The following is a 13,274-nucleotide window of genomic DNA, read 5'->3' as shown; positions in this document are numbered from 1 at the left end:
TCCCCTTCTAATACAGCCCAGGATGCCATTGGCCTTCTTGGCCACAAGGGCACAGTGGTGGCTCATGGTCATCCTGCTGTCCACCAGGACCCCCAGGTCCCTTTCCTCTACACTGCTCTCTAACAGGTAGCTCCCCATCCTATACTGGAACCTGGGGTTGTTTCTGCCCAGACGTAGGACCCTACACTTTCCCTTGTTGTATTTCATGAAGTTATTCCCTGCCCAAATCTCCAGCCTGTCCAAGTCTCTCTGGATGGCAGCACAGCCCTCTGGCGTGTCAGCCACTCCTCCTAGCTTAGTGTCATCAGCAAACTTGCTGATAGTACACTCAATCACGTACCTTGAGTTGGTGTAGTGTGTAACAAACTGTCAACACCAGCAGACAAACGTCAGAGCAGGCTGCTGACAGACCAGAGCAGTCTTGCAAGGGTTATCTCCAAACAAAACATGACTTCGTTTCTTCTCTCTTCGGGAGGGAAATAGTCCTCAATGACACCTACACACTGATTAAATTGGCAGCAGGTGTGTCCTGAAACCTGGTTTTGGTCAACTGCTAAAATGCAGTTTTCCTGGGTGGTTGTAAGGCAATACGGGTATGGCATGTGTATGTTTATATTTTTCTAGCTTGTGTTTGCAAATACTAGTGTAAACATTTGCAAATCCTCGCTCAGAACTGAAACAGTTCTGAGATCTGTAAGCTAAATGGAATTATAATGTAATTAACTTGTTAGGAAGTATTTTTGTTAATGCCTTCTATGGCATGAAATGAAAAGCATTAGTACATGCCTGGAGAATCATACCACTAAGGTAAAGATAATTTCTCACTCTTTTGAACATTTTTTATTTTTTTAAAGGAGCTGTGTTTCATCCTCATTATTACCATATTTTTGCAATGGCACAACTGCACAGCTGTGCAATCCGGTGACAAATTGGCCACCATAGACAAATATTTTCTTCCATGTTTGTAAATGTAACTAAGACATACTTCACCCAAGACACTCGGGTGCAATGAGTCGGTTGCAAAGTAATTCATTTGTACACAAAAATTAGAGGTCAATGACCAAGACTGATGCTAGCAATTAAGCATATAGGATGGTTCATATTTGAAGGCAATTTATTACAGCTTTAGGTGTTCCACAACCTTCGCGTATGCTGTGTCAAAGGCATGCAGATATTCAGGGGCAAGAAGACACAGCGAAAGGGTTAGCAGGCAGCCTCATGTGCCACGTCAAAGAAAGGGGAATAGCCCCAAGTTTCCTTGATGGTCCTAGTTTTAAGAGTATTTCAAAAGATATTTTCTCACAGTTCTCCTGCTGAGTTACTGAGTTGAGCTCCACAGCTAGGAAAAAAAAAAAACCTGAAGGGTTATTGCTATTAATTAATGATTAAGACTAATCAGTTCATCTTTTTCATCTCTGTTGTAAGAGGCCAATTTAGAAGAAAAAGATTTCCTACTGTTAGAAGAAGTAGAAAAAAATTCTGCACTAGCATCCTAAGATTTTTTTTATAGGCTGTTTACATAACATCACTTTTTTTCAAGTCAGTTTGAAGAAAGATGAAGCGTTTTCCATGTTAATTCAAAGGCTGAGCACCTTATTGAGCAGTTCCACAAAGGGACATTATGTAAGAGTTCCAGAGCAGTACACGGGCTCAGACCCAGTGGTCATCTAGTACACCAGGTCATCTACCAGACACATTATTAAAAGTAAGAGGATGGCAAGCGTACGTGGTATTTCCTCCTAATACTCTCTCATTTTATGACCATTTTCAGCTCAGAGAATTCCCTGAGGCTGATGTGATTTAGGAATCCCACTTAGTAAAACCAGGAGGCATCTTTTTCCATTTGGCATTCACATTCATTGCCTGAGAACAAGTACACTGGTTCTTTCTTTCAAAAAGAAAGCAAATGTATTTTTAGATTTAAAGGTAGAGCAGGAAACAAGGCAGTAGAACGTGGTTATTTGCTGTCTTTCATGCCTCGGCTACCTGGATTCAGTCTCCTCTCTGTCTCTTATCTCTAACAAGCAAGTCACAGGCTACAAGCTTTTCTAGGACGCCTCCACGGTGAAGCAATGCCATCACTATAACGCTTAAGAGCGAGAAAGAAAGAAATGGAAGTGAAGCACGATGCTGAAGCATAGTATTTGGGATGGCAAGTTGAGAATCAGCAAGCCTGTGTTCCACTCTCGCTCCAGCAACTTATTCATGCTGTCTTGTGACTGTCTAATTCAAAGTACAACTCCCACCACTGCCTCCTGCAGACACGATTTGTAACAAAGCAGCATCTGCTTATGTACAGTTTGTGTAGGATCTGATCCCGTAGGCGTGCTCAGAGGACACCTACTGCATCAAGCCCTGCAGGTGAGACAGGCAAAGGAACGCCTTTTTTGTGGTTCCCACAGGACATGAGTAGGAGCTATCTGTCACGTCCTGTCAATACTGAGATGCTGAGGCACATGGCCAAGGCAGACCGTTAGTCAAATTTTCATTAATAAAAGGCTTTTGCTGCCTTGGAGACAGGGTGGCACCAGAGAGAGGTTTGGAGGATCACAGTTTTGGAGCTTAGTGTCTAAGTCCATCTTCAGGAGCCTATGGCTTTTTTGAATCTATACCGAAAGTCTTGATTCACTCCAGTACTGCATACCCTGTATACACATACTCACGGCAGCATAAGCGTAGCTTCTTTGCTATGCCCTTTGTCATGCAACAGATAAGGCCAGGGGATGAGGGTCATTAATAAATCACTCCGTTTGGGAAAGTAGCCACATTCTGTAGACTTCACAGAGGGAACAACGTAATTCTGCTCTCCCTCGCAAATGTGTACGCATACATCTATACACACCCTCTACACGTAAAAGCAGCATGTAAAAGCATATACATGTAAAAGCAGCTCTGCTTTTTCCTACAGGCTGCGCAATCCGCTTGGACCGCGGGCACTTCGACCCTAGCTGGGGTAAGCCTGAGACAGCTCTATTCAGTACCAGTCAGTTGCTAGAAGTTATCTTCTATCAACAGAAGAGAGGAGGTGCTAATGAAGTGCAAAATGATCTTTTCCTCGCTGCTGCTTCCATCTTGCACCTCCCAGAGTTTGGTAATGAGAGTTTGAGACTGCGGTGTGTTTCACAGGTCCTTGCTAGGAAGTGCATCAATTCAGCCTCTGTCGCAGGGAAGGCTGGCGTGCACGGATTACCCTGTCAATGTTCAAAACCGCACGGTTCAGACCACTAATGCCTGACTGCAAAATGCGTAAAAACTGTTTCTCAGCTGTCTTGCATTTTATGTAGTCATTTCTACCTATGCTAAACAGATAAAAATATTGCAACCAGTCTACGGTCTCTCTGGCCTCAGTGGGGAAACATTAATTCGGTGTCGTAACAGTTTTCACTCACCTGCAGATGTAGGTGTGATTCAAGAAGCACTCAGAGTACCTGCTTATTCTATCCTCCGAAGCAGAAACATATGTAGACATAGAACAGAAATGGTTATTGTCCCGGGGCTTGCCTCTGCTTAGCCCCATACAGGGCACCCGAGTGTCTCAAGAACAGTGTCCACATTTATGGATCCTTTACAAGCATCGAGACACATCAGTGCAGGGATAATTTTGAGGCCATGTGGTGCTCTGGAGGTTGAACAGATGTCCGGTACGTGCTGATCAGACAGTCAGCATAAAAGTCTAGCAATTTTTTTTTTCTTCAATTATTGATTCAGTCCTGAAGAAGTGATAAATGTAACCATGGTTTTGTTGCTAAGCTTCCCGATGCTGAGTGTATTGAAAAGTCAAGACATCCCTTACCTACAAAAATGAGACTGCTAAGTCTTTTTGAACTCAAAGCTTGTATATCACTCACAGAGGTTTAGATAGTTTAGTCTGTTGACTGATCATTTCAAGTCTATGTCAAATACGTGTTTCAAGTCCAATAGCAGCAAACCCTAAAATATCCTGAACAGCCTAATAATAGACTTGCCTGAGCTCAGTGCTCTACAGCTGATTTATATGAGAACATGAGAACAATAAATACCAATACTGTAAGTACTGACCAAGCCCAGGCTCCAGTTAAAAGCACACAGTCCTGAACATCTTTTTGAATCAGTGTGGCTATTCAGCCACCAGCTCTGGAAACTACCTGTTCTTACTGTCACCTAACCTGCTGAATCAGCTGAATCACTGTCGCGTGCACTGTGATCCCAGATCAAAGCACTTAGGAAGGTACAAAGGAAGTGGTGAAGGGACAGTCTGCCCATTCCAGTGGTGATCCAGTCGTCCTTCTAACAGTGAATTTTCTGTAACAAACAGAAACCTACTTTTCATAATCCCTTGATCCTCTGTGTCCTTACAATTTTTCCTATTCTTCAGTGGATTTCAGTGCGACGCAGGTTAATGATTAGTTTTCCAGACTTGCTAACACTAGGAACAGAAACTGGAGCTTTATACGTCAAAGGAGGTACCTACAGCTCACTGCTATTTATCTCCATCCATATAAGTGGCATTACCAGAGCAAATGCTGTGGCTTTAGGTTAGCAGCAGGTTTCCCTAACATTGCTGTTAGCAGGTACAAACAATCCAGCACGTCTTTTCCTTTTGCAAGCTATGCCCATGTGGGACTCACAGGGCAGTGTTTACGGATAAGAACAGGAGGGGAAAGTTCAGGAAACCTTTCACAATGTTAGCCAAGTCCTAGCAGAGGTCTTTGGGTTCAGAGAGTCCAATAATGCTAGAGTGTCAGCACTGATCATCTGCCAAAGAAGTGAGGAGGACAATACCGTGACTCCTCCAGTGAAAGTGCAGACCTCTGTCTCTCCTCCTCAGAGTTTTGAGGGGTTGTAGTGATATATGCTCCAGGGGCTGAAGTGGTATGCAACGTGCCACACACCCTAAAACCTTTGCTTATACTGTTGCACCAGAAACTTTTCTTAACAGCACATTGCAACATCTGCCTTCTTTGGAAGACAGTTGGTTTTGCTGCTGTCTTTCATTTTATTTTCGCTGAGGTATTAGCTAGCCCTTCTGGTGTGTAAGCTCTACGTGTCCTGCTGTGTATTCACTTTTCCAGGTCACCTACAAGTAAAGAAAGATGAAAGTGAACCTAACCACCCCAGAAGTTCTCCTTCTCTTAACAAACTTCCACCCAATTCTTAACTATTTTCCATCTCGCTAAACATTAATAAGCTACTTCTTTATCGGGCTGAATATTGATTTGCACTTTGCAACCTCAAACGTTAGCTCTGCCTGAGACACAGTGCTGGAAAATGTCGTCAAGACCAAGTACATAATGTCTGACTCTTCACCCATATCCCTTCTGATGCAATGTTCACAAAGGCATTAATCAGGTTTGTTAACCAGGCCTGCCCTTTCCTAATAGACGTCAGGGGGCCCTGCCTGAGAATGAGATCTGGAGCTAATTTAGCAGAAGGTGACCTTTCAGAGCAGGCCCGAAGCCCAGTGGAGCATGTAAGTGTGGAAATGGAGGAAAGGACCCACGCTAAAACAGTGAAAATGAGGAGAGACCTGTGTAAAACCTTTGGCTGAGCTCCATTATGTTGCATGTTGGGATGGAAACCTGGTCTGGCATGAAATGATCGTTGCACTACTTAGTAATATACCAGACAACCCGTGACTGGAAGTCATCATAGGGATTGGCCTGGTCATAAAAATTGGTCATGAAGAGAATTACATTTATTTCAAGAAAACAAGAATCATTTCTCTACTACTTTCTATGGGAAAATATAGGAAATATTCATACCCGTTCACATTTTAACAGCATTAGGTTAGAAACCAAAAATGTTAGTAATGTACTGAAATAAGAGCACAATTACTTTGCATATGCAGAGAAGGGGCTTATGTTCCTGAAGCAATTAGCAGGCCATGTCCCCAGCTTCAGAGCTGCCGACACCGTCAGTTTTAGTGTTTCAGCAGGAGACAACTTCACTTATACAGAGGACGTGCACAAACAGGGAGACAGACTGGGAGCTCCAGAGCCTCTCTGTTATTCAGGCTGTTGAGTAGTGCATATTTCTCAGGTATAAAATATTCCCGATGGTTTGATGGCTGTACTGCCAGACCTGTAGGAGGCCACCCCTCCGGTCCCAGGTTAGGTGCTTGTGGAGGCCAGGTGGACACCTGTGACCGTCCCTGCCCTCCGCTGATGGCCACCGACTGGTCTCCTGCCTTCCCTGCCAGGATGCAGTTGCTATGTCAACGCTCTCCCTCTGGCATCCACCTCTGAGAGTGAAAGGATGGAGGGGTTGTCATGGAAACCATGCTCTCCTGAAGCATCAACGGGGCTGGTCTCTTCCCTGTTTCTCTGCCCCCAAAATGTCCTGCCATGAAGCTCTGTCCCACCCCAGCCTCAGTTCTCACTTGGCTCACAGCAGCTTCACCAGCCATGCAGGGCCAGCCTGATAGGAGACCTTCTACTGTCACAGCGCTGCAGCTCATGTCCAGGGACACAGACAGTCATTGGACAGACTGATGCGAGGGACCTAGTTTCTGTTCTCAAGGAAGGGTGGAAATGTGAAGTGGCCGGTTGTGCTGGTGGTGGAATTGCTCAGTGCATGGATATTGGAAGATGTAGCAGAGGATGCATGTCTCTTTGGCAGTAGATATACATTCTTCAGTCTTACTCAGTTGGATGGGGCTTTGAGCAACCTGGTCTAGTTGAAGGTGTCCCTGCCCATGGTAGGGGGTTTGGAACTAGGTGATCTTTAAAGTACCTTCCAACCTAAACCATTCTATGGTTCTATGATTCTCAGGCCAGCCTTGTATCATACAACAACAACCAAAACCACCTTTTCCTCTGGAAATACTTCCTGTATTGCATTACTCTATTGACATTCCCAAAAACTCCAGAAGGTGTGAGTTTTTTCAGATGAGTCTGTTGTGGGAAGGAACTGTCTGAACCAATTCAGTAGAAAGGCTGTAGTTAGAAAACGTGGAAAAAATATTCAAAACCCCAAATATTCCACGGAGCATTAAAATACATAGAAGTGCTTTTAGCATAGGTACCTGAGCAGAAAACATCAAAGGTCTTGACCGCATGACTTAACAAAGCCAAGTTAATGAATCCCTGCTTATCCCTAGAATATTTGAGGAAAATTATTTGTTTTAAATGACCTCTCCTCTACCACAGGCATCACCTGGGGATTTTGGGTCACAGGATAGCAGAGGAGTTTGCAGATAGAGTCGGAAGAATCAGAATACTGACAGAAAACTGCTCAGGATTCATGATTGTCAAGAGTTCATGTGCATAGTCTGAAATTAGAAATGCCTCCTTTGAGACTGACTCTGAGAAATGTATAATGAGATCATCTACTGCTGAATCATCAAAGGGGCAGAGATGGGCTCTCACATGGGATAAGGAACTTTGTGTACATCTTAACTGTTATACATCTGCTGTTGCTTACCTAAGAGAAGCAAAACACGTAACTGCACATAGATCTATGTGACCTCCCACAGAATCACTTAGATCGGAAAAGAAGTTTGAGATCATCATGTCCAACCATTAACCTAACACTGCCAAGTCCACCACTAAACCATGGCCCTAAGTGCCACATCTACACTTCTTTTAAATACCTCCAGGGATGGTGACTCAACCACTAATCAAGGGGAGAACTTACAAAAATGCCCAGGTCAAGGAGTTTGAGTTATATCTTCTCATAGAGATATATTTCTATCTTATCCTATCTTTGAATACAGAACTATTGTTCTCTAAGTTCTATCACTGTGCAACTAATTGTCTGGAACATACTTACAAAAAAACTAGAAATCATCCTCTAATCTTACCCTGAAGGTCATTACTTCATTTGTAATCGGACAGATTTCGATCATATTTCACATCGGGATAGAGCAGCTCCCAATCATTCTCAAAGCCAACCTTCGTGCTTTGCTCTCCTCTGTGTTCACCACGTGGCACAGAAAATTGGCTCAGAGTATGACATTACAGATATGCAAACCATCATTATTCTTCACTAGACTTCAAACCTTTATCTCTGGGGAAACAGGAACTTGTTTGTGTACAAATGTCAAATCATGATGTTCTCTGTATTATTGAATATCTGTCTATGATCCAGTAGATGCTTAAGGTAAGAATATACAGTTATTTCTGGAAATCAGTCATCCAGACCTGCCTAAGTAGAAGCTTCTCAGTCCCCCATATATTTTCCTCATCCATTTTCAAAACCTGCCTATCCTTTTGGCCTTTGCAATGCCTGCAGCAGAGTGCTCAAATTGAATTATGTGCTGTATGAAAAACTTTTAAGCTTGTTTTCATCTGATAATTTGATTTTTCCACTTTCTTCTGTTGTAAAATACATGATTCTTATTGCTTTAAAACCATTAATTATTGTACAGGTTTTAATTATGGACTTCTGTGGTAGACTTGGCTACATATCATTTTCTGAAGTTATCAGACGGATATGCCTCCTCTCGAGCCTTCCTTTCTTCCAGCAAAACACCTCATAGAAATAGCACTGGCCCTAGATGTAACTGCTAGGGATAACAGAAACTTCATTGCAATAAAAGTACATTTATTTCAGTCCATGAACCTTTCCTAAAGAACTTCCAGCCTAAAACTGGAGGTAAAACCAGCAAGATGACGGGGCCACTAATTAAGGTCTTCCGATGGGTTCATTTATTTAGGTGATTCAGATTTCTTAGCCTGGTGTCACTGATGCAGTGGAAGGAAGGTTTAGGAGGGAATGAGGCTAGAGAGCTGAAATGGTGTACTCCATGTAGAGTGGAACAGTATTTGGAATAAAGGTTGGAGAAGAATCCAGACAAGCCCCGCTTAACACTTCCTAACTCATATCTACTTAGAAAAAGTGAGTTTGTTAGAAATTTTATCAGAGTAGGGAACTCAACGACAAACTCTTCAGTGAGTGGCTTGAAAGAACGCAAGCTACTTGAGTGCTATGTGATGTAAAGAACAAAAATGAACAGACCGTTAATCTTGGAAATATCCATCTTCCACAGGAACACCCATATCGACAAAAAGACTGTTATAATTGAGGTACAACATAGAGGATAAGTTCATATTCAGAAGCAAGAGAATGTTAATCTTTTGCTATTTCTAAACATATTATGAAATATCTTCAAAATAAGAAAGAACTTTTAGAAGATTTCATTAATACACAGCAACAGGTGCTATTAATATCAGATTCCCCATGCTTTATAACTGCATAAAGGCTTTCCAAACAATGCTCTGAAGCCAATTAGAGGTTAACATCATAATTCTGGATTATAACAAACTTTAGAAAGAGTTTGTTTGCATACATGTTGCTCTTTTGTTTGAATATTAATGATTCAAAGGCTTGAATAGCGTATCTGGACAAATTATATATACATTCACTAATTTTTTAGAAATTTTATCTTGATTTTTCTGAGGCCCATATTTCTCTGGCTAAGATGACAGTGTGGCACATACTGCTTCAGATGCAGATATTCCGCTCCTTCTAAAAAATAAACGGGAAACAGACATGAATAAAAGAGACCGCTGACTAAGATTTCATTCCTCTGAAATTTTCATGTGGGAAAACCGTCATTGCTGCCATCCTGCATCTAATTTGATATACTTTGCAGATTAAACACAATGGAATTTGCAAGTATGCATATTTACGTGTAGGGGACCGTAGATAACATCATAAACTCATTGGAACTAATATAATAGAAGTGGAAACATGGCACTTCCCTGTACAGTGGATCTGTACAGATCTCTAACAAAGCCCCAGTAAACTCTTTTGTTACCTTTCTTTCCCGGTCCATACAGGGATAGCGCAACATACTCATTTCTAGTCAGCAAATTTTAGGTCAATTTTGAAAGAAAAATTTCACAGTTAATTTGGAGCGGGGAGCCGGAGCATACCAGAAAGAGCAATGAGCCCCTCCTGAGCAACAGCAGCAAGCGGACAGCAATGGGAATGAGGCAGAATATTGAGAAATCATAAATGAGAGGTTTGGACAAAGGGAAAGAATAACGCAGGGAGTGAAAAGGGACAGACACAGGGCTTACAGCCAGCAGGACCACATCACCTACCTGGAATACTTTTGCCAAATTGTCAAAGAGGGCTTGACCGGCACTGACTTTATGCTTGACTCCCCTGACTGTGCCGTTTTTGCTGAGGATGTTGACTCGCTTAGTACCAAACCCCCTCTCTTTAGCGGCTCGGACTAAGATGAGCAAGTCATCCTGCTCGTTCTCGTTCTCGTCGCACTCGGACCCTACGTGTCCATTCTGCTGCCCGTCCACTTCGCTCAGCCGGCTGGTTTGGTCGGTCTCCGAGCTGCTGGCGTACTCGGAGTCCAGAGAGTCGGCAGCCTCCCCGTCGGTGTAGACCTCCTTCAGCACCCTCCCGCTGTGCGAGGACGCGACGCGGAATCGAACCTTCCTCGACAGCCTCTCGCTCTCCGCCTTCATCTCACTTTTAAACATCGCCTCTTCCACCGACATAAGCAGTTTGCATTGTTCCAGCGTGGTGCCCATCGCATTTGCCAGTTTGTCACACTTGACAACAATATCAGCGCTGTTTTCTGTTGACAGGGGTTCTCATATTAAACTAAAGAGGGTTCCCAAGAAGCTACGCTGCCACTCTGCTGTTAATAATGGATGCATTTGTGCTATGGTTACCTTTAAACTAAAACCTGTAAAACGACCTCGTCAATTAAATATTAAAAAGCCGTTGTGTACTTTTTCGCACCAAGGAAGAAAGCAGGAAAGGGAGAAATTATATTCCTTGATTAAAAGAAAAATTGAAACCCACCCGTGATAAGCTCAATAACAGAAATTACATGGCTTTATATGAATGTAGGTTTTGTTTGCCGAGAAAGGCAAAGAGGAAGAGTTTTTCACAAGATCAAACTGTGTCAAAACTGTTTATATACATTATACCTGAGGGGAAAATTGCAAAATTCAGCACCGGAGTCAATGACGGGTACATTTCTTTCACCAAAACACTTAATTCCCCTACCAGTCAGACCTCATTCACCAAAGTTTGCTTTTCATATAAGCTTACAGAGGAGCTCTGACTTGGCGTTTTGCGACGCTGGTCTTTTCACAGACTGGCAGAGCAGTGGAGAAACAGTCACAATTTGTTGCACGGAGTTACACAGTGTTATTAAATAAAACCTGGCCGCGGCTATAGTACCACACAGTAACCGCAGCCTCTCTTCAGTTTTGTCAATTATTCAAGGGACTGGGCCAAGGGAATCTGAACAAAGGAATAGGAGAAAGCTAATTAATTGGGGCAACAAGGATCAAACAAAGAAAAGTAGGGTAATGTGGATTCAACCGCAGGGGAAGCAAATTCCTCCATCCCAACAAATCCCAAGCAGAGGTTGGTGCGGTGTTGGGCACCCCCCTCCAGACGTAAAAATAACAAACCCACACTTGAGGTTTCTGGCTATGTCTGCTCAATACCACGTGGTGGTGCCTCAGACCCCCAAGCTGGTTTTGAGTTTGCATGATAATCCTTACTGACAGTGCTATTTCTGCATTTTCTCCATTTAAAATAAAATGCAAAACATTCCTTAGAGCGGCATGGAGAACTCCATCCCCTTCTCACTTTCCTGGCAAACATTCCCTACATACGCTCTACAGCACCATTTTCTCTCCAGGCTCATGAATACTGAATTGCTTCCTGAAACCTGTGACCCCCGACAGCTGTAGGCATGAAACGAGTCCCCCGGTGCTCAGCCAGCCCAGAACGGTAACGCCTCCGGTCATGAGCAGCTGCAGAGCTTCAAGCACCTGAGGAGGCTTTCTGGCCAAGATTTTGGAAATGCAGGCTCAAATCTTTCAGCAATTAGGTGGGCGTTATTGTCACTTGCTTTTGAACAAGAGGCATGAAAATACTGCTCTTCAGCCCAAGGAAAATCACATTTTTTCTGACTAAACTCTAAAATTACTTATTTTCCATCTACAAAATAGAAACACAAATGATTAGTGTCATTTCATAGCGTTCATGGTTGCCACGCTTGTTTCTAAAATGAGGTGATTCACTCTGTTATCAACTACTATTATTCACACAGAAAAAAAATCAGGTAAAAATAATGTTACAAGCGTTAAAATATATTGCTACTCATCTTTCAGAGAAGAAAGACAGTTTGTATTCAACTGTGTACTAATACTGAATACAACTATAAGTACCTTGTGAAATTCATTTCGGGGGGGGGGGGGGGGGGAATTGAATCCCACTGTAATATAGCTGCTTGACCACAGGAGTTTTGACAATAAATACAGTTCATTGTTACTAAAAACTGACTTCAAAACCTGCAGCAATTAACTTTTTAAATATTCTTTATTTTTAATTCAATAATAAAACCCAAATGCTTTGCAATCAATTGCCACAGGTTAAGAAATCTGAGCTGCTATAACAGAAATATTTTGCACAACGCTTTTATAATATTTTTATCTCCTCCAATTGATGCTGTATATTCTTTAACACAGAAACCATTTTACTCCTGTTGCAGGCAATGGGAAAGTTTATATTGTCTGTTGTGCAAAGGATTTGATGTTACCTGAGTTATTTAAAAATTTAATGTAGCACTGAATGAATGCAGAATTAACCGCATTTTAAAAACGCTCCAAATACTGTTGGCATCTTCTTAGTAGGAAATTAGCTCATCGTTTAGTTTCATGGCAATTCCGTTATTCATTGGGAAATATTTTTATGGCCGGTTGTGAGAAATGAGAAATGGTATGAACGGTTTTCTCTGCAGAAAATTAGTTAAGCACAGTGGAGAGTGCCCCTCGACAGAGGCGTTTACAGACATAAGATTTCACCTTGATGTTCCAGCTGTGGCCCTTCTCTGAGCAAACGCGACTTTGGGGCTAAGTGCGCGTTGCCGGCAGGAAACAGATAACAGACTCTAAACAGACTCTACTTGCATTCACGTCATAAGACATTTGAGAGTTCAAAGACCTGAAATGCACGTATTTGTACCATCTCTGGGTGCATGTTCTCAACAAAGGCAGAAAGGATAGGCCTTGACTAAGCCATCTCTGTGACTCCCATAGAATAAAATTCGAAGCAAATGCTCACATTACCTCCACGTACCCAGTTTGACGCTGCACCCTGCCAGCTGTTATATTTCTGTTTATCATTTTCTAGGTTCTCTAGACAGAATTCTTTTAATTCAAAGGGTAATTTCATTTAATGAGCGGTATCCATTAAAAACTAATGTGGCGGGGGGTTGCAGTAATGAGATATTTCTTACCCATAATTATGGCTCTTTCTGAATCATTTGGCCATTGTTAGTTTTTGCTTCTGCTTAGTTTGGTCCT

General features: G+C 42.5%; 1 protein-coding gene across 1 annotated transcript in view; it reads right to left on the bottom strand.

Moving 5' to 3' along the window:
* The window catches only part of GRXCR1 (glutaredoxin and cysteine rich domain containing 1), a gene marked incomplete at both ends in the record, with an annotated part of 42,666 nt that extends 32,191 nt beyond the window's left edge, over positions 1-10,475 (bottom strand). Inside the window, one exon of the mRNA XM_082482384.1 lies at positions 10,029-10,475. Coding sequence (XP_082338510.1) covers positions 10,029-10,475 — 447 coding nt within the window. The remainder of the gene's footprint in view (positions 1-10,028) is intronic.
* Between the last annotated feature and the right edge of the window lie 2,799 nt (positions 10,476-13,274).

The sequence above is a fragment of the Vanellus vanellus genome (assembly GCF_965231255.1).
Source record: "Vanellus vanellus genome assembly, chromosome: 4".
Lineage (NCBI taxonomy): Eukaryota > Metazoa > Chordata > Aves > Charadriiformes > Charadriidae > Vanellus > Vanellus vanellus.
The sequence above is the reverse complement of the archived record's forward strand: the minus strand, read 5'-3'. Positions and strand labels throughout refer to the sequence as shown.